We start from the raw sequence: 26,694 nt of genomic DNA, 5'->3' as shown, positions 1-26,694 counted from the left end.
GGAGGACCACACTCTCAAAGCAGACTTGATTTTGAGGAGTGTAGCAATATGTGCACATAAAAGGGATCTTCAGGTTTGGGATGTCAGTTGTGGAGGGTCTTTCATAAGTGGGATTTTTTTCTAAACTTCTTCCTCTCAGAATATTTGTCACTGAAACTCCAAAAGAAGCAAAGAATGACACGTCTCTTCTCTCATGAAAGCTTGAGGGAAGAGAACCCACTGAATCACTCTGCTGTTTTCGGGTCTTTCCCAGTGTCTGGCCAACAGTGACAATGCTGGCATGTTGTCTCAACATCTGCTATTGTCTGAGAAGTGGAAGGACACAGTTTATTGTATCTCCTGTGGCTGCAACAAGATTGACAGTGCCAAGTGTGAAATGGACATGTCCCACGGAAATTCAGAAAAGAAAACCCCTAAGGAACTTTAAAATAAGTACATGGTCAACTTCCTTATCACTGTGTAGTGTGAGTAGACACTCACATCTGTTAGCAATAAATACTGGCTCCCTCCTGCTTTTCCTACCCAGCATGGGCAACAATATCCAATATTGCCCTCTCTCCTCCATTACTTATTTTAGTGACTAGATGCTAATTCCAGTATATGTTAATGCTTCTGAAAACAGAACAGAGAGGATTTACTGTTTTAAATTGCTCCAGAAATTATTCCTGCCTACTCTGCTGCTAGGCATCAAGAGGAAAAGGAGGCCAAAATCCAACTCTTCTCCCCTTGTTGGCAGAAAGCTTTTAAAACAACCAATCAAATATCTCTAATTCTTTCAACACACACTTAAAAATTATCAGACTAGTAGTTGGGAAGAGAATCTAGAAAAATCCAGAGATATGGCTTTGACCTTTCCTCCTGGTGCTGCTACAGTAGCTATTAGATGTGAGTTAAGGGCATTCGTGTACAGTTTGCTATGAAGCACATTTTATAGCAGCCCTGGAACTGTCAGGGTGGATCAGACCATTGGTCTGCCTCACCTGACACCCTGTTCTTAGCAGCTGGCTACACTTACTGCTTTAGGGCAAGATTAGTACCCTACCTCCCACAATGCCACTGACTTTGTGTGAAGTGGCCTTCCAGACTGCTCAAAACTAGGCTGATAAATGGTAGATTTGGTTCTAGTAAACTGGAAGGCTCTTTCTAATGATTCTCAAGGGTAAAATTGTATAGGATTACAGCTGTAACACATGCTTCCTTGGGAAGCATCATCACTGAGGAAGAAAAGAGTCACTTTCTCCACTGGTACCCCTGCAGCTCCCAGTGTGCTCCTGAGATAAACAGAGAAATAATCTCTCTTTTCTAGGAAAGAACCACTTTGGGCTCTCTGTTCCAGCTGAGGGAAGACACACAAAACAATGTCCTCACTTTCTTCATCTTCTTCCCAAGGGTAGTGGGGCACAGAAGAAGGAGTGCAAGGAACTCTAAGCACCAGCTGGAGTGCAGATGAAGGGAAATGCACCCAGGTGGGGATGGCTGAATCTGAGGATGCTCCAACTACCCCAGGGCCAGGGGCTGTTGGAGGCAGAGGAGACAGTGTTTGAAGCAATACATTGTCTGGGGAGGGCAGGGAAGGGAATTCCAAGTAGGAAACACTTGTGTAGTTTCCTCTTCCTTTGCCTTGCTCAAACCTACATTTGACCTTTCTGAAGAAAGGTGTTTGAGCCTCAATAAACAAGAGATAATAATATATAACAAACAATAATTGCACTTGTAGTTCAGAAATCCCACCTAGCCACTCCTGACCTCTTAATGCATATTTTTTTTCTGAGCTAGGAAGGGAGAAATATACTTTAGGGTCTTGCCAGCAATAATTTAAACAACTTGTATATACTTACAGGAGGAAGTGTTTGTTCCTTCTGTTGAAGCTTGTATCCTAAGCATGGGCTCTGCAACACACAGAAGTAACAATAAAGTTGTAAGAATACAGCCACAGCTACAGCACTAAGTACAGTGGAGGAGCCTGAACATCTTCCCCCAGTAGAGATTTTTTTTATTTTTAATTTTTTCCTCACTAGTCAGAAACTGAGCAGAAGACAGAAAAAAAATGAGATAGCTTGAGAAAGCAAAGAACTTCAAAGTGGGTTCAGCATGTCCCAGGCACACTGTGAATAATCAATTAAAGCAAAAATGCTCCATAGTCCTGGGAGGAAAGGTCGTGAGAAAACTGGCAAAGACAGAGAAAAATTTTCAGCTGTTTCTGACAGCATCAGAAGAAAGTGGAAAGCAGTAGGTCTTGAAGCTCCACATGTTGGCCCAGGAAGCACTAGCTTCTTATCTTCTTCTCACATAACTTCAGCTGAACAGTAAGGAATTTCAGTCTATCACAACTATAGTTAAAGACTTCTGTGGCTTGAAAGAGAGGAGGGTCCATGAGTGTCACCACCTCCACAGAGTGCTGTAGATGGAAGGGAAAGTGGAATGCATTCCAGACCAAAATGGGACATAGTGCCAGCCCCAAAGTGGTTACAAAGGAAGGAAAAACAAAGGTAAATAATCTTGTATATAGAGAATGCTTTGCCTAAGGTGGCAATGTGATGTGCCAGTGTGAAGTGCAGGTGGCTAACAGCCAGTCTGTGAATTCTAGGAAGCAGGTCAGGCATAGTGCATGCTCTCTAGTAAAACATTTAACATGTCATGTCACACAGAAAAGGTGACTCTAATAAAGCTTGGTTTTAGGCAGAAAAAAAAAAACACTCTTAAAAACTAACACTGCTCTGTAACTCCTCCCCTCACCAAAAAGTAACTGTAGCAATACTAGATCCTGGTGATATGAACACCAGCATTTCACAATAGTCTATGTTCAAGTAAAGAAACACCGTGCTAATTAATTATTTTCATTTGAAAGTCCTGGGGGAAAATAAATCAGCTGTGCTCAAAACCCCAGGCACTACTGGTCACCAGGAAACTCATGAAATGTTAGAGAAAGACACAGTGTGGACCCAGAGCAGAGATAGAACAGTAGGAAAAACAGCACCTAGCTGGGTTTGGGACTAATCTAGTCTCTGCTCCAGCTACATATCAAAGACCTCCTCAGAGCTCCATGTGGAGGCCTCAACAAGCAGCCACTAAACGTATTGCTTTTTGCTGTTCTGAGGACAATACTGTGATGTGTTGCTTGGCATGAAACCTGCCAGTGCAGAGATTCAACAGGAATGCAGCCAGCCTTTTGAACATCCCAGCTTCCTCCTCTTCAGTGGCACAATAGCAGTAAAAAGGAGGACAGAACTATAACAGTAGGCACTTGAAGGGACATAAGCAGAGAAACAGTCAAGAACAAGAACTTTAATTCATGAGAAAGAAGGCAGCAAAGTGAAGGGACTATATTCTTGCTGCACAAGGGAGGAGGCAAGGCAAGCCCAGTGGAGTCAGTGAGCAGTGTGTCACCTTCTTTGAACAAAAATGGTTCCAATGGTTACAGGAGACTTGCTATTAGCTATGTGGTCTCATATATTCCCAGTGAAGCATCAGTGACAGGCCCCACTGAGAACATGAAAGAATATGGGCACATCCAATGTCTCTTCTGTCAGGCAGCAATGCCAAGATTTCAGAAGTAGGTCGCCACACACACAGATGCATCAAAGGAAAGGCTGCAGGCATGCTAAATGCAAAATCTGGCAATCACACTGTTTTCCTTGATCTAGCCTACAAACACTGTCATTTCACACTAAAACCCATCCCTGCCAGACATAGCTTTCCCAAAAAAGCTAGCAGGACCCCAGCCTCTTTGCCAAGGACGGTATGTGCAACTCATAAATCCTTGGGTTGCTCGGCTTATACACATTTATCTACAATTGTCTCAGCCAATGACATCAGTAGAGGCGAGTGCTTGTATTGTGATCATATATAAAGTAACTCTTAACAGTTAAATAATGAAAGCAGCTTCTCACTGAGGTCAGTTCCAGGAGTAAGTCTGGAAGTATGCAATCTGTAACTGCAGGAAGGATGCTGAAAGCAAATTCCATCAGCCTGAAAGGAAACCACCTGGAGAAGGCTCCTAGTATGACAAGGCAGCTTCAAAAGTGCTTGAATTACTAACAGTGAGGTACCTGTCTACACTCACTGACCATACAGAGCTGTCAGGAATTGTAAGTAGAGCCCTGAGGAACAGAGCAGTCTAGGCAACAGACTTTCCTGAGGACACATCAATATGCCTATACACTCAGCAAACTCTTAAGCAGCTGCTAGGATTTATAGGAGAAAGAGGTAAGAGCTTTTTTAAAACATAATTCCTAACAACACAAATACTTCTTCACTTGGGCTGCTGCAGCCTGACAACTGTAGGCCAAATTATCTTCTTTAATACAGCCCCAGGATAGTAAAAAGTATGTTTCATCATTCTTCATTCATTTCTTTGTCTCTGAAGTAGCTCAAGTATGCAAGGTGATACGAAGAAACAGAGCTGCTGGATGTAGATAAATTGTTCTCTGTTAAGAAGGAGCTGTTTCAGAGCTGTAGAAGCAATTTCAAGAAGAAATGAAAAGAACGAGAAAGAAAGACTCTGTTAATGCAACTTACGTGAAGTTTTTGTCACTTCTGTTGATACTGGTATCTTGCTGGTACTCTCTGGAAAACACAAGAGGCAACAAGAATTATAATATGGTGTCAGATGATTCTCTAACAGCATTCAGGTCCAGAATGGACAAAGAATAAAAAGGTATTCAAAGAAACAAGCTGAAATTTTGCTCCAGTGGGCAGAGGTTTCAATTAGATATCATCTTGAAGAAGTTTCTATTCAGGAAAAAACCAGAAAATGATGGTGCCTACTAGCAAAACTGAAGAAAAAAGCCTGCCTCTTCTGAAAGAAGTCAGTTGTTCAATCTCTCATTTTCCTCTAGGATAACTGATCAGTGGCAACAGGAGAAATCATGCAGATGGCTCTGTTTCTGGAAAACGTCAGTGTGAGTATTCACTCCTTATGCTTCTAGGCAGTTAAATTTTGCAAAGATGTGTCCCTGTTCATATCACTTGAATTGCTGGTAAGTGCATCCAGTAGTGTTACTTGGCATTTCAAGAAAATCTTCTGAGCCACACATGCCAACGCTGTCTCTCATGAGCTGCTGGGGCTCTGCGATAGAAATCAAACAGTTGCTTTGCTGAAGAGATGGGAAAAGTTGCACTTCCATACTGGTCCTATGTATATTTCCATACACTATTGCTAGTTCCATACTGGCACGGACTGCTTGCATTCACTTGTCGAACCAGCTGATGGCTAAGGGGGATGATGTTGCTATATTTAGCTCCTTGCTAATGCAAAATGCACAGATGGGAGAAAGCAGAATGTAGAAAGCCTTTGTTTAGGTTTCACAGACTTGCACAGAGACCTTGTTCCAATGACAGCACTGATTTGTGAGTGCTCTGCTGTCCCCGCAAACCACAACTGTGTGCAATTTCTTAAGTGTGAACAAATCACTCTTCAGTTGTATTCATCAACAGTCTTGGACTTCCCCAAGTTCTCAAAACACGTTTCAGATATTAGTGGCACAGTTCAATGCAGCTGCACAAGTTTCAACTCTACAGCTGGAGGAAGGCCCTGAACGCCAAGAAAAAAGTGTTACCCTGAAACCTCAAGGCACACCAAGAATCCTCTAGTAGGTCAAACAAACAGAATTTAGAAAATATCTCATAAGAGATTTAGGAAAAGGAAACTCTGGAATGTTTTTATTCTGTTTTGTGAATCTGGATTCCAGTGGTTCTCTGCTCACTGTCTCCAGAGTTCACAGAAACTCGACCAGAGACAAAACTAGTCCAACTGCCTTCCCTTCAACATCCCTCTTGTTAAACTTTAATATTGACGTTGTATTTTAACTTCTTACTTGCTGCTCTTCTTTTATATTCTTTTCCATTTTGGTCCAGCTTTCTTTGGCAAACATAGTATTTGCCTAGTTAGTATAGCCCAGTTTCATCACACTAATGGGAGAGAACATGTTATGCAGCATTTCCTTGGCAGCCAGTGATGCATGGCATGAAAATGTGTATCGTAAGTAAAATTTTTAAGGTCAAAATCTTTGCATTAGGTCTTGGAACATAGTGGCCTGTAGCCAAGCATCTTTCAGGACTATTTTTTGGGTATAACAGCAGTTTCTCTATTGTGCAGCTGGGCTGTATGAGCAATTAACTTTTCTTAGTCACGTCAGGAGATGGAACAGGTCCGACAGCAGCATAGCTCAGCATGTGGCACAACTGGAGCAAACTTCTCTTTCACCATTAAAGAAACCATGTTCCATTTAGTGCCTGTGCTGAGCTTGATGGAGCATTTCTTACTGGCACTTCCCCAGCCCAGCTGTGTTAGTACAAACGCCGACGGGAAGCTTCCCTGCCAGTGGAAAATACAGCCAGAGCCTCCTACACCTGAAATGTGCTGAGAAATACATTTGGAAAACATGTGGCAAAAGTCACACTTTATCAAGCCTCACTAGTAACATTCATGTTAGCAACATTAACAGTGGATGCTAAGGTTTGGAAGACACAACATTTGTGTGTATTGCTTTGCGCACACAATACACCACAACTATAAGCAAGGCATTTTACAGTGCCTGGGAAGGCTAGCACACAAGCTATCTGAACACAAGAAGCAAACAAAAAAGAGGCTTCTCATATCAGGCTATCAGTACTTGCCTGAGGTGAAAGAGCTGGAACCATTTTTCAATCATAATACTTTTGCTGTTGCAGTCTGCTAGGCTATGGAGATGGGAGCCTGCAGCCCTGTCTTTATCATCATATCCAAGTTCCCATGAGGAACAGCTACCTCAGAGGTTACAACCAGTACTACGTTCTCAAACTTCTAGGAATACTACGTCTTGGTGAAGTCCTGTTTTCTGAAACTGAGCATATTTGTGCAGGGGCATATTTATGTAAAATACTGAAGGATCCATGAGAGATCCTTGTTTGGGGATGTTTTAAAGAACAGGTCTCTGCAGCTTCTCTGTCCAATTTCCTTAGTACTTGGGCCAGCAGTATCTTCTGCTGTTTAGTCTGACATAATAGGAAGAGCTCCTTCAACTCACAAAGCACCCCCAGCAACTTCATCACCTTGCTGGCCTTGATGTGTTGATCCGTCCTTCCAGATAGGGAACTTTGTCTGGGCTGCTGAGAGGAGACCACTCCTTGTTGCATGGGCAACGATCTCTGTTGTATGGCTCCGAGGCAGGAGGTCCTTCACCTCCTCAGCCAAAACCTTTTCTCTGGGATAACAAAGTACTTAAGAACCTTACAGCTGCTGTTGTGAACAGTTCTGTGCATGCCCTCACAGCTTCTTTTTCACCTCGCTAGTTTGTCAGAGGCCTAATGCAAAAAAGCCTGTTTGAGCAAGCTGAAGGGATGTGGTTTATCTCAGGTTTCAGCTCAGGCTTTGCAGGTGGTCGCTCTGAGAACCCTGACAGGGAAACCAACCTGGATTCTAAGGAGGGTTCAGACACCATAACACCATAGGTAGTTAGATCTGCAAACAAGCTTTTTGTCATCCTGAGCTGTACTTTCTGGCAGTGATGTAAATTTTAATCCTTTTGATTTGTTTGTGTTATTAGGGTGATATCATCTGAATTATACAAAATTATACAAATTACACAAATTGATATACACCTTGAGGAAAGAGGAGCACTTTCTTCATCTCTGTCACTCGATCTATAGATGGCAGAGTGGAGAGTAATTGTGTAGAAGATTGGTAAGGCCCTAGCCTGGGGCGTCAGAGGTATGCAGGCAAACACGGTCAAACACAAAGGGTGATCCAGTGGCTAAACTAACTTTTAGTTTCTTAAAAGTACCATACTTTTCCCCTTTTTCCTCCAAGAAACTACTGACCTGAGTCATATTAAAAGAACATTGCCCTTAATCCAAGTATGTCAAATTACAAGGAAAAGTTCAAGAGTACTCCTAGGGGAGTTGCAGTACCAAATTGAGTGATGGCCACATTTCTTTCTAAGACCAAATCAGTGACATTGGTCTAAGCATGCTGATTTGCTCCAGGTGAGAATCTGAATCATTATGCCAGCCAGTTCAAAACAAACTATGCCCCAGGTTGCCTGCAATTATTCTAGAGAGAAGAGGTACCCTGATCTCCTATTTTAATCAAGTCTTGGACAGAAGAAGGGACTTCTTTTGCACTTGAAGTATTTTATAGTTTGTTACATGCTCTATGGGTACTAGATATAAGATGTTTTTATTTACTTATTTCTGATCTTCTGATGCCTGATCTTCTTGAAGCTAAGCTACTGTCTGTCTTCAGAAGAGGAGGAGCAAATTAAAATTGAATGAATTATGAGTATCAGGTTCTTATTGATTACTTGCAACTTGAAGCTGTTACTACTACTGCAAGTCCTCTGGATGCAAAAGCAAAAGCCTGCACAGGCCACCATGTAGCTAATGAATTTATCAAGGCTCACCTCTGCCTACAATTGAGATACATTAATAGATCACCTGAGTACTTCCTGTACACCAAATTGTCTCAGCTACCCACACTGATGAGTCAAACTACATCAACTTACTTTCCACAGACATCAAGGAATAGCACTCACCCAACACCTGGCACACAACCCAGCTGAACGAGCATTGCAGACTTCTGGTTTTTGAAATATCTCTGCATTAATCCACCCTTTTGCACCCTGAAACATGCCAGGCACAGAAAACATCCTCAGAGAGGCAAAAGAATCAGGCCAACAGGTTTTAATGGAAAAGACTGGCACCACATGCAGATAGAGCATGCTTGACTCTTTATCAAAAAGATATCACTTAACTAGTTGTCTAAATATAGGGTTTTGTGAGCAAGTTGAAAGCTTTAGCTGTGCTGGGAAGTATTCTGTCAGTGCCATTTATTAAGCATAGTAAGGTCTTATGCTGATGAGAAAATCCCTGAAAAATTCACCACAAGATTTTTGCCTGGGTAAAGTAACAAATTAGGATGCACAAAAAAGCAGTTACTATTGCATTAGCAAACTTGTGTACTATTTATACAACACCAGGAGAACTTCATGCCTCTATTCTGACCTCAATTACAATCTTTCTTAGGGGAGCACACATATATGAAATATGAGTGAATGAAAATAAGAAGGCAGCTCATATCCTGTGGGCAAGTTACACTCATAAATTTAAGAGAGAACTGAATAGTTCCTATCACTTGCTATTAAGATTGGTAAAAATTGTGTTTCTTTAGCTATTTTTATATTTTTACATTTGTTACATTTTTAATCCACACACAGCACAGCAAACATTTATATTTCTTTCAGTATAACTGGGAAAATTTAAAAGTCTGTGCAGGTTAATACAGTTTGTGTAGGCGATGTGTTCATGTTTATCTGTAATCAAAAACTTGCACAAAAGCAAATTTGACAGTTTTAAGTTACAACATTTATAATAACAATAAGAAGGACAGGAGTTACTATTGTATTGAGTATTACTGTTTTAGACAGAAAAGTTTACCACTTTGGGGAAGGAGATCAGGAAAAAATTAAGGTCTTTTCTCACTGAAAAGAACAAAAATATTTTACAGCTGTTCTATTTTTTATTGAGCAATACTAGTTTTTCTATGTTTGAAGCAGAGAATTGCAATCAGCAACCTTGGTGGTAAATGTATGGATTTTTGTACTCTTGGGGGGAAAACCGCAACACATTTGCCTTGCTCTTCATATGTTTTTTCCTAATGTCCATTGGTAGTTGAGGTTAGAGAAAAGGCACCATGATATACAGACCTTTGGTCTGGCCCTGGGGTTCTCTTTTGTAGCGTACACCAGTAAAGAAAATTTCAACTATAATAGTCCTAGTTTGACAAAATTCTAGGGAATTTAAACCCAGATTTTTTTTAGATACTGAAAAACACTACTCTTACAGTGGAAATAAAAATACCTCCATTCCCAGAAATGGGGAACTGGTCTACCGTCACTCTTAAAGGAACCAGCACAAAGGGAAAGGAAGATCTAGTTTGCAGATAAGGACACACATAATTAATATGACCAGGGTCACTAAATTAAAGGTCATAATTTAAGTTATGGTTCACATGGCAGAGCAGACCAGTATCACCATAAGAAACTGAGGCCCTCTGGTGCATTTTTCTTTACCTCACTGTAACCCTATCTGCTGGAGGTGGAAGAAAGCAATCTCCTCACTTTGAAAGATGGAGCCTTCTCAGATAGCCATGCTTTAGTTTACTGCAGGGACTCCTGGGCTACACTGGACCTCAAGGGCTTCCTCAAAAGCCCATTAACAGGTAATAACAAGTAAAAGTTAAATATGCTGTATTTTTGTTTGTTGCTTTGGTTTTTTCTTTAAATTTAAAACTTTTTCTTTCTTATGAATATTGCAGGACCTCCCAGCTACACAGGACCCTAGTAATGACTGCCCTTCAGGGCTCATTGCCGAGTTTGGATCCCAAATCTGTCATTAAGCTAGCAAGGGGAAGAGGTCAGGGAATATGGGGAAAGCAGGGGTGAGGAGGTCACCCGTGCTGGGAGTCTATCCCTGTTTGCAAGGCAGATGTTGCCCTTTGAGGCCGTAGGGATCTATTGCTCTTAAGTCACCAGATATTGCCCATGCTGTTTCTCAAATCCAGGTGGAAAATTCCACCATCAGCAGGAAAATTATGAACAATTTTATTGGTAATTTATAAGGAACAGTAAGCAGAGGGAATTCAGATGTATGTGCAGCAATCAAACATGCATGATTGATTTATTTGACCAATGAATGCTGCCATGTCTGAGTCTAGATTATCAAATATCATTGAGATGTTCCACTTCAGATACCATTGAGTTTCCAGTTCAGATCTTTATGGACAAGAGACAGCTGGCAGGTTTAGACTGGCTTCCAATTTGCTCAGTGTTTGCATGCATGACTGTGTTTTAAACAACTTACACTTCACAACAAAAATTTGATAGATTTTAACATATATGTTATGGATGCACATAATAGGGCTTGCCACAAATACTTTCTACTGAGACCAAGCTCCTTCCCCCTTGCAGCAGGAGTATTTTGCAGTCATTCAGCATAGCCCAAAAGGAAGTTGAAAAAAATCCATGTCATTTCGCACAGGAATGAGGTACTGCATGCACTCCCATGACACCATTCCTTGTCTGAGAAAGTAATAGAAAATTATCAAGATTTTCTTTTTTTTTTTGCATTTATTTGTATCACTGCCCAGGCACAATGACTACAGTTGAGTTATGGAAACAGTATAGAAGCTTTCCACGTAAGCAGCTGATGAGCAACCAAAATTTGTATTTATGGAAAACAAGAGACTCTACAAAACTACACGGAAACACCTACCCGTTTTTCCTCTTAGTTACATTCCAGTAAATAACACTTGATCTTTTTATGTCAAGTCTCCTGACATCTGCTTATGATTATAATACCATACAGCTAGAATGAAATTCTAGCACTTGAGGTTCTTTAGTTGATGAAATAGAACAGCAAATACACAAAGTGAATACAGTCAATCAATTGCTGTGTGATTACAAAACAGCAGATAGACAAAGACAAATCCCACTGGAAAAGGTTTACATTTGGTTTTCTGTTTATGTAAATGCCTATCTCCCACTTAAGAGCACAGAAATGTGGAACAGAAAAGCATGCCTGAAAAATTCACATTGCTATAACATCTTTAACTCTTCTAAGATACTCAGAGAACTTCAGCTTTGTTTGCTAATGAGGACATGTTTGTTTCATACTCCACAACTGGCTGGACACTGGAGTTTGAAATATGGGAACTGAATTAGTCAAAGCCATACTTGAAAACCAAGATTACAGCTAAACATCTGCCTCCACTGCCTTTCCAAAGGAGAAACAGTACTGCAATACATTTATGTGTAGTGGAAACACAAAATTTCATCAGAAGCAAATGGAACTCCCGGTAAATGAAATGAACCCTGCAAAAACAGCAATCTACAATAGCTATAAATCTTTTGACTAAGTCTGAATGCTATCTCTTTCATGAGAAGCTCTACTCCTCATGAAGAAAGAAAATAACCTTAAATCACAACACCGGAATCAAAGTATCTGAATCACATTCAAGCCTTTGAATAATTTGACTTCAGATACATTCATGCCATTGTGTTTATTATTTTAGAAATCAAAAGAAATGCCTATCAATATATGTGAAAGTAAAATTGGTGGCAATCGGAGCAATACAAATAGTACTTAAAGTGAGAAGTGCTGGTTTAGCAGTTCATCCTACGACATTTTTAGGTTAAATGCAACCTCCCCCACTGCGTATAACAAGAATTAGAATAATAGTCCTTTCATCTTTTTCTGGTCTTGACTATTTAGTCTGTGTCTTAGACTTGATGTTACACAGATAATGCTGATCTGTCCTGTAGGAGACATCCCATTTGTCTGTAAGGCAAATCTGAGCATCTCAGCTACATAACAGACAAGTCAGGCTTGACCACTTTTCTTAGTACACCTAATAGATTTCAGTGCTTCCACTTCCATTTCACTTGCCAAGCTCCTAAGCCCTTTGTCCTGCTGGCAGTTTTAATATGTGGTCTTTCTGAATGTGACAGTAAAATAATGAGTCAAGCCTTACCATTGGTGTCTGTGATGATAACACTGGCTTTAGTACTGTCATTTCCTAGCTTGCTGCTCACTCTGCATACATATTCCCCAGCATCGGCCAACGTAGCTCTGTAAATGTGAAGCTCAGAGTATTTCCTGTGAAATCAGAAAAAACATATGAACATCCTGTACTGGAGTAACAGTCACTGCATCAACTAAAGCATTTTTTCCCCACCCCTTTCAACATAGTGTCTTGTCTTCCATTCTTACAGACAGATCAACACTACCCAGGCCTGAAAGAAGGGAGGAGAATAGAAAAAAACTCTTACAGGCTGCTGCAAAACAGGCATATTCATGAACACAAATGAAGATACTTGCTTATGCTTTTCTGTATGAGAGAAGTCTTTGCTCTTAAAGGAAATCTGGAAAACAACCATCCAACAACCACCCTCTCTCAGTCAAATTGTGGGCTGTCCAGATGCCACCAAGATAGGTGTAATATTAAAATAGATTACCTTTCCCTACAGGTTCATATTACCAGTAGTAGAATTCTGGCTAAGTACTGTAGTTCCTAACATCTGACTAAACAATTATGAGATTAGAACACATCACACTCTTTAACAGCCTCTGAAGCCCCAACAGTAAATCATTCTCCAGTGTTAGCAAAAAAAAACAAGGGCAGGAGGAGAATTTGCATGAAGCTACATTTTGTTCCTGGCTCAGAGATGTAATTTAATCAGTCTCCAAGGTTTTAAGATTAGATTTTCAAATGCAGAACTCTTGCCTACCCATTAATTTTGTAGGAACATGTTCCGGTGTCATTCATGGGGTCCCCAACTCACAGGATGGCAATAATCCCATTATCTACACTGCAGAAAATGGCTAGCTTGGGGGAAATGCACACATTACTGCTGTTCTCAGTTACTGTTTAAAAGAAGAGGTCTGGGGAAGTTTCTGCCTGTCATAAAACCTGATATACAGAATAGTCACTCAGAGTGCATGAACACTGGCTTCCCAAAGCTGCACACCCGCCCCTAACCTGAAGGGGTGATCCCCAGGAGGCAGCAGTTTCTCACTCTAAAAGCTCCTATTCACCACCCTGACTGCTGAGCTAAAAAATATCTGGGGAATTGTTTCGGTTCAGCACTGCCATGTCTCCTAACTCTCCATGCAGAAATCACAACTGGTTACCCCTCCTGCAAATCACTGAGCAGAGCTTGATTCAGACCATGAGCAGGACTGTTGCAGCAGTGTGTGCTTCTGAAGCAAACAAAATGTTCAATGTCATTTTTCATGACGCATCCTTGTGAGCCAGCCCTACTTCCATCGCAGGACACTATCCCATCTACTGTCTGCTATCCAAACATCTGCCTATTGGCAGCTCAGCCTTCCTGCCATCTATATGAAGCTCCTGCTGCTGGGGAGTCAGCCCTCATGGAACAAAAACAGTGTGCTGGATGGACCTCTCTCTGCCAGAAACCTGCATCAGAAGAGTTTCCCCCCATATCCTGAAAGAGGACTGCTTTCTCAAAGCCACTGGGCCTGCAAGAGGGAGGAGCAGCCAAGCTAGGATTAGCAATTTACTCAGGTTTTCTCAAATGGTAAAGAAATGAATAACTGAGTATTTGGGCTTCCTTCTCAGGAAATTTAGGAGGCCAGTTCCCAGTGCTGAATTAATTAACTGGGCTGCACTTGAGATGGATACAAGAATAGACCCTAGCTCAGGCAACCATGAATATGTGAGAAAAAAAGTGACAAAGGCACCGAAAGAAACATCCAAAAGTTGAGTGCAACTGTATCTTTGTGCAAAACTTTTGCACCTAACAGCTCTGCTTATACAGTAAAAGTGGCCTGCTTTTTATTTGCCTGCCAGCCATCCGCCTTCACAACAGTCTGTTGAGGGCCTGACCAGAACATTGTGCGGTGTTTTACACCACCTAACAGCTTGTGTAGACATGTGATATTTCCTATATTGCAACAGGTTATCTCTCAGCCATACTTGCAGACACTTGTCTAGATGGCGAGCAAATCATAACATTAGGAAGCTTCCAAAGGAAATGTAAACAGGCTCAGTGTTTTTAAGAATTCCCTGTAACCCAGTGAAATGGAAGGGAGCACAGCTGCAGCTACATCACTTTAGTGCAGACATCCATTGTATACTTGCTGCAGTCTTCTCCATACGTTAAGTAACACTGATGCAAACTACTTTTGTGGCCTCCTTGGCTTTGTGAAGAAACTCTTTGCCCTGCACATTTATTTTTATTGTTTTTGTTTTACTTGATACATACAGGAAAAGAAAAGGAATTGTGTCTTCCGTTTATTAATTTATTTTTATATTAAAATAGGTGAAGCATCAATATTTTTTACAAATCCAAATCTAACAAGCCATATTTACTCTTGGTTTTAGAAAAACCCTGTGAAGAGTTTTGTCTCTGAGAATAGGAGAAATAATATGAATATTTATAGCCTTAAAAACATCATTGAGAGGTATTGGGACAGAATTCAAAACATCAGAGCAGAAGATGACTCATTAATGGCTGTAAATGAAGCAGTTTCCTAGCAATGCAGTACTCCAACAGTACTGACTTAAAGCTGCTGATAAGGGATTTTGTTGTCAAAGGCTTGTCCTTTTGTCAAACGATGCCATGCTACTTAAAAAAAAAAAAAAAAAAAAAAGTCACTCCCTGTAAGATTTCCTTCTGCTGAATCTTTAGCTCATTGACACTAGGACGCTACTGAGCTTGTAGTCATACATGGAGGGGAAAGAAACACATCTGCAGAATGCAGCTCCAGCCCTTATCTAGTTATCCTCCAACCTTATCTAGTTGCTTGAATTAATTTTGCTTCAAGCCTCCATCTGTCATCCAGAATTACTTGTCTTCAGGCAAAAATCCAGGATAAGCTTGGATGAAGCTCAAGGTACAGGGCACTTACGCACAAAGTTTCCTTGTGCTCTACTGCACCCAAACCCATCATCTAGAAGTAGCAAACATCTTGTCTGCCACAAAAAAACCCCAGCCCTGATAAGGGAGTCCCTCCATGTAATGAAGAGCACCTGACTTGTACGGCACACTGCCCAAACCAATAATGTACACGTCTCACCTGCATTTGAAATCAGAGAAGGAAAATTAAATGCTATCGTAACAGAGGACAGCCATGGGAAAGTTAGCTAGTAGGTGAGTGAAAAGCTCTTGTCTGGGACCTGATTTTTTCTGAATGTCTACTGTCATGAAGAAATAGCTTAGAGCGTGGACACACATATCAACCAATCACGGCCTCACCAATCATCAGCAATCATCAGCAGAAACTCACTGACTGCATGCTCTGACAAATTTGAGGTAAAAGTGAGCGCTTTTAATGCGCTTCATTATAATTTAAAGTCATTAATTTTCTCTCGACTCTTCAGTGTAATGTGAAGGAATATAGCCATTTAGTGTCATTCACTTGCCATAATGTCATAGAAGTATAAAAACAAGAGTAGTTTGGGTTGGAAGGATCCTTAAAGATTATATAGTTCCAACCCACTTTCCATGGACAGGGACAATTTTCACTGGATCAGGTTACTCAGAATGCCCCATCCTGCCTGGCCTTGAACACTTCCAAGAACTGGGAATCCAAAAACCTTTTGATGCAAAACCTTTCAGTGTCTTCCTACACTCACAGTAAAAAATGTCTTCCTAATACCTAACCTAAAACCACCCTTCTTCAGTCAAGGAGATTCCCCCTTATCATGTCACTCCACATCCCCATAAAAAGTCCTTCCCCAGCCTCATTGCAGCCCCTTTTAGGCAGTGAAAGGTACTATAAGGTCTTCCCAAAGCCTCTTCTTCTCCAGGGTAAACAGTCCCCACTCCCACAGCCTGTCTCCATAGGAGAGGTGCTCCAGCCCTGTGCTCAGCTGCTCTTCTCTGGACTCACTTCAACAGGTCCATGTCTTTCTTGCAGTGAGGCCCCCAGAGTAGTCCAGGTGGGGCCATCACATGTTGAGGCTCTGCACTCTCTGAATCAGCCATCCTGAAACTATCCTAGGGAGCTTAGAGGAGTGAAACCATTTGACATACAAAGCAGTCTTTGGAAGGCTAAGCTTTAAGGAAGCTTAGGGTCTTCTAAACTCTTAAAACACTAAAAAAAGTCAGCATGTGCTCCACTTTGGCAAATCCTTTTATCCAGAACTATTCACACTGGCCAAGGTGCCCCAAACCAGCAAGTTGATGTACTATCTTTTCCTTGCCTACTTCAGATGTAAAGTCAAGGTCTTCATTTTCAATTTCTGAGATAGAGACTTCATCATACTGCCAGATATTTTGCAGTTTGTTAAAAAGCCTAAAGCTATTTAGCTTTAGCTCTGACAATATAGCCAAACAAAAGAAATCTTTATTTTTATTCCAACAACAAACACATTTTATCCTGCCATCACACCAAAAGAAGGGTGATATCTTGCAAAATACTACATTGATGGAAATCAGTGCCCACTGGATACTGCTATAAACTTTGTGAGCTTTTTGTAAATATGTTAGAAAGTGCTATTTTCAAGTGTTTCGATTGAAGATGTCAGTAAGACTGTGGCATTCTGCATGCTAATGGTTCTTCAGAAACATAGCCTACTTTTTATGTAGCCATTTGAACTTTAAAACAAACATTAATCCCAGACAGCTTATCAACTACTCTAACCTTTGTAGTTGATGTTTCTCACACTTGGTAATAGCAAAAAATTTTACACTAAACTGCTTGTGTAACAATACAGAAGCATATGAATATGACAAACACTTATCAGTGTGCTATCATGAAAAATAACCACCAAGAAAATAAATGGGGGAAAAACTCCTTGATCTCTGATGCCCTTCTAATTTGCAATGGGATCTTTTTAACACAGCTTTGCTTACTGAAATGTGCATGTCTTTTTCATTTACACTGCATTTTCCCCTATTCTCCTTTAGCTCTACAAGGGTCTATCCCATTTTATCAAAATAAAATCTATTTTCTCAAACTGTTCATTTCAATTCAGTCCCAGATGCACACATAATTAGCAAAAGAAGAAATGGTAAAGCAATGACGCATTCCTAAACTAAAATGTCAGAGTAAGAAGGCAAAGAATATCCTTAGGATATCAGCAGACATCCCTTGCCTTTTCCTTTTTTGTACTCTACATCAAGTGACTTTCACGTCTCTAACTGGAAGCACTTTTCCATTCCACACTGACATTTCTACAACACAAGAGAGAAATTCCAACAGCGTGTGGTATTGTTGTGACTGGGGAAGCACAAATGTGTGAAATACAGGTCAAAGCCTGCACCCTGTCCAGTTATGATGAGTGAAGATGACTTTGTATTTCTATTTTCCAAATAAAAAAAGCACAATTTCAGTCTTTTTCATTAGGTATCTTTTGGGGAAGTTTAAACACTTCTTGGCACATCAGTGTGAAAAAGAGTCTCACATACTCCACATGCATCAATATCAAATCAATAACGATCAGTTTTCCTTCTGACAGCTCCTCAAAGCTTTTTGGGGGCAAAAAACACCTAAGAAATAAGCTGGGAAAAGGCATTTCTTTGATTTAATGCTGAACTGGTGATGTTCAGCCCCAGAAGGTGAAATCCTAGCCCCAGTGAGTTTGGTCAATCGGCATCAGCCAAAATGCAAGTGGAGAAAATACTGATATGCCCCTCACAGGCAGCACTGTGTTGCTGGGAAAGCTAAGGGCTAGGCTCTGATCTGAACATTTTCTTTACAGAATAGATTGAAAATACAACTCTGACAGAGACATATGGCTCTGCAAATGAGTCCAGACAATTTGCCAGGCTATCTGCCACCTGGAACAGCTCCATTTTGCAAATGCTGGAAGGAGACATTACAGGTTCCTTCTTGACATCTGTGTGACTGGGGCCTGGGGGCTGTGGTGATGCTGATCTGTCCACCTCCATGTTTCACCTTGTGCCCCAGTCTGGGGTACAAGAAACTACCAAGGAGGGCAGGATTTCTCAATTTTAACCTGAATAACTCTAAAAATTCAAATGTCTATTTGTTTATGGCTTGTTTCATCTAGTGAGGTGAGCCCTGACACAAGGTTTGGGGGCACTGAACACCTTGGAAAAGAAAAGACTTTTGCAGAGCGCATTCCAAATCTTCTGTGTCTTGAAGGAAGGAAAAGCATGGCATGGTGCACCAGAGAGCTGCCCTGCCTACTGAGAGCAGAAGTGCGACATGAAAGACTCCGTTCAAACAGATTTTCAAGCCTGTGACAATTAAGATTTTTTAATCTAAACAAGGGAGAGACAAAACAGCAAAAGCCTTCTCCTGTCTCAATACAGTAAAAGCATTGTGTAGTTTTCCCCTGCAGAAACAAGGCACCAGTCTATCTTCTGGCATTGGGCACCAGTCACATGTAGGGGGGCTCTTACCACCAGACCAGGAGGACAGGATTTGCACGCTTTGCTGTTCATCTGGCATCTGCTACACCAGTGCCTTGTTCTGCAAGTGCAGGAATGACTCTGATAAAGGACTACTGCATGCTTGCATACAACATTCAGAGCTAATGAGGACAGCATTCAGCCCTTCTTAAGGACTAAACTGCTGGAAAAGAAAATCTCTAAAATATTTCAAAATCTGCAATCCTTTGATGATTTTAAGTGTTCTTTGGTTTTAGACAATAAACAAAAGGTACCTCTATTCTTCTTAGGAGTTTAAAAATTGCCTATCTCCAAGGTTTACTGGTTAAAAGCATAGCCTTTGGCTATCAGAAAACAAATAGAAATTAAAAAGGGAAAACTAATTATGAAATATTTATACCACAGTCACACTTAATTCGTATTTTTAGAAACAATAATATTGGTTTCTATTTTCTTAGATTTTCTTCCTCTGTAAAACATAGCTTTCAGCTTTGTGTTACTGCATTTAACAACCTCAATGCTTGCGTTCTGGTGACCATCACTTCCCAGTCCTCCCACCCCACTTGGAACATGCTACATTGTACTTACTTTTGTTTTTTTGGGATCTTGATATTTTCCGGTCTGTTTTTTTTGGTTATTTCTTTCCCATTCTTCAACCATTTGAATCTGAGCGCAGGATACTCTGAAGTGGTTTCACACCTGAGCACCAGCTTCTGACCCACAGCAGCCTCTTGGTTTTTCATTTCCTTCAATTTGAGGGGCACTGCTAAAGAAATAAAAGAATGTGATGGTAATTAGGCTATCCTCAAAAGGGAAGATATAATTTACTCAAGTTGAGCTAGGCAAGCCATGGAGAGTGAAACCCCAAGCAGTCTGACAAAGCTTCTGCAAAAACCCCTGGAAAACAAGGATCTGTATTGTCCTTAAAGCATAAGGGCCCATTTAATGACAGCCTACTTTGATGCTCTGGAGCTCTCCTACAACTGTATCACACCTTGCAAGCCACAGCGAGAACCAAAGAGCTGGTTTTGAATACAGCATGGAGGACTAACAACATTATTTGATTGTGTGCACCTAGGCACAAGACAGCACACTGTGGCAGGCACCTCTGATGGGTAACACAGAAAGGCAAAAAAGGGAGGGTATCCTGCTGCTTTACTATTTCAATTTCTATGAGTCATGGGCTACCCAAAGGTGCAACTGATCTGAAAGGGAGTTAAAAGCATAAATATAAGCTCTACAGCCTCCCTCATCTCAGGGAAAGGCTTTTGCTCCAGCCAAACATTATAAGCCACATTATACACCTACCTCAAACCTCAGTTTGGCCATATCCTTTCCCTGAGGCAAAAGACAACAGGCTTGGAAGTCCATCAACAAAATCAATATCAATTAAGAGTATTTTGGACTCAGAAGGGGACACTGCATTGAAAAGGCTCAGCCAACACACTGTTGGGTTCCAGCTGAGGCATCTCAATTTCTACTGTGTCGTAGCAATAACGTTTCTTGTATGGGTAAACCTCCAATCATTTCAGGCTTTCTAAGTTATAGACCTCTAATATTCCACATGAATACTGGCCTTTGAGTACAAGCTTCACAAGAAGATGCAGCCACCCTGTGAGATGCTACCCTTCATTTGACCCTGTGCTTCAGCTGTAAACCAGCCACTACTGTGCTCCAGTATATAGGTAAAACACCTATACTTGACCTTGCTTCCCCTGAGGATTAAGATAACACCTTTACCAGGCAGCTGAGGAGGGCTTATATGGGGTACTGCAGCTGGTCTGCTGATGGGTGATAGCCTGTAAATCCATCCTCACTCAGCTGTGCCTCACCTGAGCCTCCAGGGAGTCACTATGTCTGTGCAGTGCCTCTAGCTGCAGGGCATTTTGCTTCTTGAACAGCTGTTAATATTGTCCAAGGACACAAATGGCCACCATGGTCAAATGATTCTCTACAATGTGCAGGAGCACTCAAAGAGACACCAAAAGGTGTCCAACAGAGTCCTGAGCAAGAAAACGTCCTAACAAACCAGACAGTCTTGATTATGTTTTGGTATCTGCTCCTTGTGTGTTTGTGGAGGCTTGCTGACATCAGTTGCCCTTAATTATTATTCCAATACGACAGAAAACAAGCAGCACCATCATAACCATAATTTTTAGAAGCCTAAATAAAGAACTGACATGCACAATGTCCAATAAGTGGGTGACTGTTGAAGGCAGCAGTGTGGCCTGTCTCACATGTAAGGTAGCCTTTCTCACCCCAGTAGAGTCCAGGAAAACCTTTAATTTTCTGTAATCTGAGTTCAGAGCAGCATGAACAGTGGTGTCTGAGAAAACGTGCTCTCCAGTGAGACATCAAAGGAGGGTAAGCCTGCTGTGACACTAGCAGAAGACAGAAAATAGACAAAATAGCCTTCCTTAATAAAAACTCAAACTTCTGATTAACAGGAAGGTGACAACTTTTTCCCCGCATTTCTGCTGGTGTGGACAACAAGCTTCTGACAGGAAGTGTTCTAGACATCAGCAAAATGTCTGAGAGGGAGATTTCTCTGGGGATGGCATCCACAGATGTTGTACACACAGGGTAGGCACAACTGGCAGGGTGGCACTGGGATGGATCAGGTAAAGGCCCAGCATTTCATGATGAGAAAATATCTTCTCATATGTTGGTTTCCATTTTCTCCCACTGTCCTGGATAATTTTGGAAATTTCAGTGTGTTCTCAAAATGCTATGAGAACAGCTTTTGATTTCAGAAAAACAAGTGCCCACACACCACCCTGAAACCAATATGTTTAAATACACACACATTTATATTTGTACATACCTATATATACACATAAATTCTTATATTTGTACATACATGTATATATACACATTTATATACATATTCATATACATATTTAAATACAAATTTATATATGTATACACATTTATATAAGAACACTGGTAAATATTGTCTGAATATAAATTTTTAGTTTTTTAAAATAATAATATTGAAAAATTCCAACAAAAAAAATTAGCATCAAGCAAGAGCCCTGCTACTGAGGCTTGTGCTAATTATTTCATTCTGTTATTAAAGTTATAGTCTTTTGTCACTATGTAAGAAAAGGAGCTTCAGAGGTTTGAAATAGAAAGGCAATATTCCTTATTTTACCATATTTCACTTGTTATAGTCCTAGTCTGTATCTTGCATAAAATAAAACCATAACCACAATTACAAGGATGAAAACTTATGTGTTAAGGACTTCAACTAGTTATTGACTGTTCTCTAGTTATTGACTGTTCTTTCAACATAGCAATGTGAAACTGGGAATAAAAGAGAGATGCCATTTTGTTCCTGATTTTTATTTTAATTCAGTATTATCTGCTCAAAATGACTTGCAGATTTTTTCCTCCATCAGAGCTGTCAGTGAAAAAAAAAAAAGTGTTAAATTAATATGCTCAACTCTTGCCATAATTCAGGAGTTACCGGGAAACATAAAAGAGGATTTAATCAATGGCAGTGACCCTCACTAATTCACAGTAACTCGCTGTCCAAGCATGCAGGCTCTCCAGGGAAAACAGTAAAAGCTGTTCACAGACATGACATAAAAGAGATTGTTTCTTGGGAGTTTTAAAAATTCTTTTCATTTACACTATGTTTGTTTCCTTGCAGTTTTGCAAAAGTTAATCAGACCTGCTAGGCATACAAGAAAGCTTGTACTAATAAAACTACAGCATCGAACACTAGGGTCAAGATCAGCTACAGCTTCCACTGTTGCAAGAGGCAGCTGACTTTCATCATAGTCTGTGCCAATTCTACAGTGCTGGTAAGACAGGACCTTGTCTGCAGGGTAAAAATGCTTTTAGAAGAGACAAAAATGCTTATAATGGTAACTAGACATGGCTCCTCCTGATACTGCCCTCCCCTTGCCCCTTCACGTCTTCCCCCTTTGTCCCCTCAGCATCTCCTGCCAGCTTGGCTCCTTTCCACCTCTCCTTGCTGTGCCTGTCACGCAGGGCCGCTCCTGCTGCGAGCGAAGCTTCTGCCCACGGCAGGCAGGAATGAGGCAGGAAGGGCAACAAAACACTTTCTGCATTTCCTACATGTAGATGGAGGTTGGAGTGCCATCGGGGTTACAAGGACTTAGTCAAACTGAAAACGGAAAGGAGCCTCACAGCATTCCCTATAGATCACTATTTGGGCAGTGCCTTTGTGAGCAGCTCTGGTATGGCAGCAGCAGAGCCCTTAGATGTGCCATCCATCACAGAATGACAAGGGCCAGGGAGCAAAGAAAACAGACAAACTCTGAAGAGAAACAGCATAAACTAAGTGTGGAAGTACCCTGAAGGAGGAGCTGCTTGAATGAAAGATATGGTTGGGCATCTCCTTTATCTGTATTCCTTGTGTCAAAATGGGGTAGTGCCTCACATTTAAGAGTCCATTTTAGACATACAAAAAGGCTTCTTACACTACCCAGTCAGGGTGTCTCTCTGTGACACATGGACCTCCCCTGCTTTGACGGACTTTCTAAGAAAGCAACAAGAGTGATAACAGCGAGAGAACACAAAGCAGTGGATCAATTGTGTCAGCAAAAGCCCCACACAGTTGGAAGGGTTTAACAGGCAAGCAAGATGTTAGATCTTTCCTTATTAAGATGGCTTGAATAGCTGTCAGTTAGCAATTTTTTTTCAGAAACTTATGTCTGCTGGCCTGCATAATATCACTGCAGATAAGGAACACAAATTTCCATATTCTCTCTGCAAAAGACTCACTGATAATGTATGAATGCAGATAACTTCTTCTCCCAGGACTTGTGAGTTTGGCAAAGAACATCAATCCTCTCACTTTCAGTGCTTGATTGTATAGTTAATCTGCCTGGAAGCTCAACACATTGAACAAATTAAACAGGAAACCTGCAAAATATTATCACACAACCACACTCAGCTGAAATTCCATGAGTAGTTGTTTTTATTTCCCTGTCTTTTCTTTCCCTAGGAAGGCGCAAAGCCTTTTGAGAGCCTGAGCACAGGAATGCATTAGGCATGCTTGCCATGTGCAGAGTTTGCTCAGATTGTGACCAACAGCTTGGTGAGGGGTAATAGAAGCCACAGGGATAACACTCATTGCCCTGGTCTCAGACTTACTGCCTATTTTTATTTTTTTTTTAATTTTTTTTTATTATTTTTTTTTCCTGCATAATACTCAAGGCAGGGAAGTAATGCAGGACAAATTATATTATTTCCAAAAGTCTTCTCCCCTTGCATATGAGATTGTAATCTCATATGTCAGGCTCATCATCAGCAGACCAGGTTTTCTAAACATATAATCTGCACTTTAAAATGTATACTGCTCCCATTGAGACAAAAAGCCTCCCTGCAAAGCGCCCAAAATCCTAACCAAACAAATAAAAAAAAACCTCTAGTCCAAACAACAATAAAAAAAAATTCCACAAATAAACAAAAAAAACCCCAATTAAAACCCACCAACATTTGCATTGCTTCTCTTGGTTTTAATCCTCCTATTATTCTCTCAGGCAACTGAATTCTGAAAACTTTTCAAAATCTGACTATTTCCTGCAAGCATGCTGACTCTGTGTGCAATTACCTACATGACAAAACACTGTTGGTAATGATAGGAGATAATCCAAAACCCAGCTCTCCAAAATACGAGAGTAAATGAACGTGAACTGAAGGACTGAAAAACCAAACAAATAATTTAGCTACTTAATGGGAATTTCTGAATTCTTTTGAAAATACTGCCAGATACATTTCAGCTCTGGGTCTTGATATTTGAATACTTGTGTCTGTGCAGAAGAGCAAAAGGAAAAATGACAAACCTGGCATAAAACCAAGTACCACAGAATATCATTCATTCTAGTGATGCTAAAATTAAATTTTCACAGAAATTTTAGGTATAACAAAGGCCAAAAGAAAGGGTAGTACCAAAGGAATGGCTAGTAACGTAGTCAGCAGCCAATAAATAGAGCACTGGAGAGATATAGCACTACAGACACACTCTTTAAACACTGGAACAACATGGGAGCAGCAAATGCCTCTATAAATTGGAGTAATTACTCTCAAAAGCCAATCAGAAAGCCAGCTGCTAATCTGATAACCACGTTTAGGTATGAGGGCACTGAAGTCTCACTTGGGCCTATCAAAGAAATGCTGCATTAACAAACCCACAGATCTCTACCTAAAATACTTATTTGGCATGAGATGCTTTCAAGTGCATGCTGTGTCATGCCAGTGTGCATAGATATTTACCCCTAGACATGAAACTGCTCTGTGAGCTTGCAGTAATCTTCTCTGTGCTCTCTCTCTCTCACAAACCCAGTAAACCCCACTAATGAGAATACCATGGGTCAATTCATAATATGACCTTGAGAAGGCAGGATTTTCAACAGGACACTGAAAATGGGCAAATGGAAGAAGTACTACGCACATGGAGCAGGGCTCACTCCTGCCCCCCACCCCCATTTCCACTCGACAAGCAAAAAACATCTCCAATAGAGTGAAAAACGATGGTAGTGGCAAAACAGCATGTCTAGAAGTATTGTGTCCAGGAGGAAAGCCTGAGAGCACCCATTTATTCAGTGTAACATGATAATGACAGGCTGTCCATTCTCCTGCAGACACTCAAGATATCAGTTTCTGAACTTGGACCTCCTCAGAGACAGGGAACTTGTGTCCAAAGCAAAATGTAGGTTTTGCAAGAGAAGCTGGATGTGAGCAAGTGTCTAACCTAAGGATTATGTTTTAAAGGTCAACACTTAATTTATTTACCGATGATTGCGTCTGCGGGAACACACTGCCTGATTACATTAAATACTCTCTCCTCTGATTCTCAGTGCTTCAGCTGACTCCAACTGGCTGCATCCCTGTAAGCTTTGATCATCCTGTTAGACACTGTCAATACAAAAACCTGATCATACAGACTGAAAATGTGGGACAGTGTAAAACAAATTCAGTTGATATCCAAAAAGTGATTCAGGGAAAACAGTTTGTAAAGCTGCTGAAAGAGTCTGCAGGTTCATATTTTACATACCAAAGTGTATAAAAGGAGATTCCAGAATCTTTACTTGAACACTAAAATTAAAGTAACCCAAAGAACAGAACTACTGTGCAGGATAAATCCCATGGACTTCAAGGGGACTTGCAAGTACTCAGTAATTTATATATATATATATATTTTATTTTTTTTTCACATGAAGCCACTTCTGATTTAGAAGCTGAATTTCAGGATTGCAGATTTAAAGAAGTTTGACTCCGGTTATGTGCCTTGAAGTCAGATGAAGGAAGGGAGTGCAGTTTGCCACATCATACATACATGTCTTTCTCTTGTTTGCTCTCCAATGTAAGAATGTTAAGCACTAATTTCTACTTTTTCTTGAAAAAAGCCATTCAGTAAGTTATGAAACAGAGAGCAGTGCAGCTGATAGAACCATGTAAAAGCAAAAGCTGCAACTACACTGTTAACTTGTCTGGGTCTCAGCCTTGCTTTTTGGCCTGAGCTGTAAGGTTCAGCAGATCACTGGACTGCGAAGCATGGAAAACTTAAACTTTGGGTCTCAGCTATGATATTTGTGTAGCTACATTGGTATGCCCTAATATCATGTTGGGAAGAAAAACACAAACAAATGGTATAAATTCAGAGGTTATTTCTCTCCATTAATGATGAAAATCTAGTTCTTTGGCATCTTCCTTTTATTTTTTCTCTTTTTGATGGAACTTATGTTTTAAAATAGCTTCCTTAGAGCTTTAGCCTTTCAATCCAGGATCTCAAAAATGCTGCAGCCATCTCCTCCTCTACCTCTAACATTTCATATGCTCTGGTCCACTCTTCTTT

The 26,694-nt window shown here is 40.7% G+C and overlaps 1 protein-coding gene across 4 annotated transcripts in view; it reads right to left on the bottom strand.

Moving 5' to 3' along the window:
• The window catches only part of NRG1 (neuregulin 1), a gene marked incomplete at its 5' end in the record, with an annotated part of 177,648 nt that overhangs the window by 126,442 nt on the left and 24,512 nt on the right, over window positions 1–26,694 (bottom strand). For 3 of the 4 annotated variants that reach the window (XM_083883859.1, XM_083883860.1, XM_083883862.1), the window contains 4 exons: window positions 1,839–1,889; window positions 4,519–4,566; window positions 12,509–12,633; window positions 19,452–19,629. In XM_083883859.1, the coding sequence (XP_083739985.1) occupies window positions 1,839–1,889; window positions 4,519–4,566; window positions 12,509–12,633; window positions 19,452–19,629 (402 nt within the window). The remainder of the gene's footprint in view (window positions 1–1,838; window positions 1,890–4,518; window positions 4,567–12,508; window positions 12,634–19,451; window positions 19,630–26,694) is intronic. The other variant, XM_083883861.1, reaches the window with a different exon arrangement.

The sequence above is a fragment of the Zosterops lateralis genome (genome assembly GCF_965231275.1).
Source record: "Zosterops lateralis genome assembly, chromosome: Z".
NCBI lineage: Eukaryota > Metazoa > Chordata > Aves > Passeriformes > Zosteropidae > Zosterops > Zosterops lateralis.
This window is presented reverse-complemented; position numbering and strand designations above follow the sequence as displayed.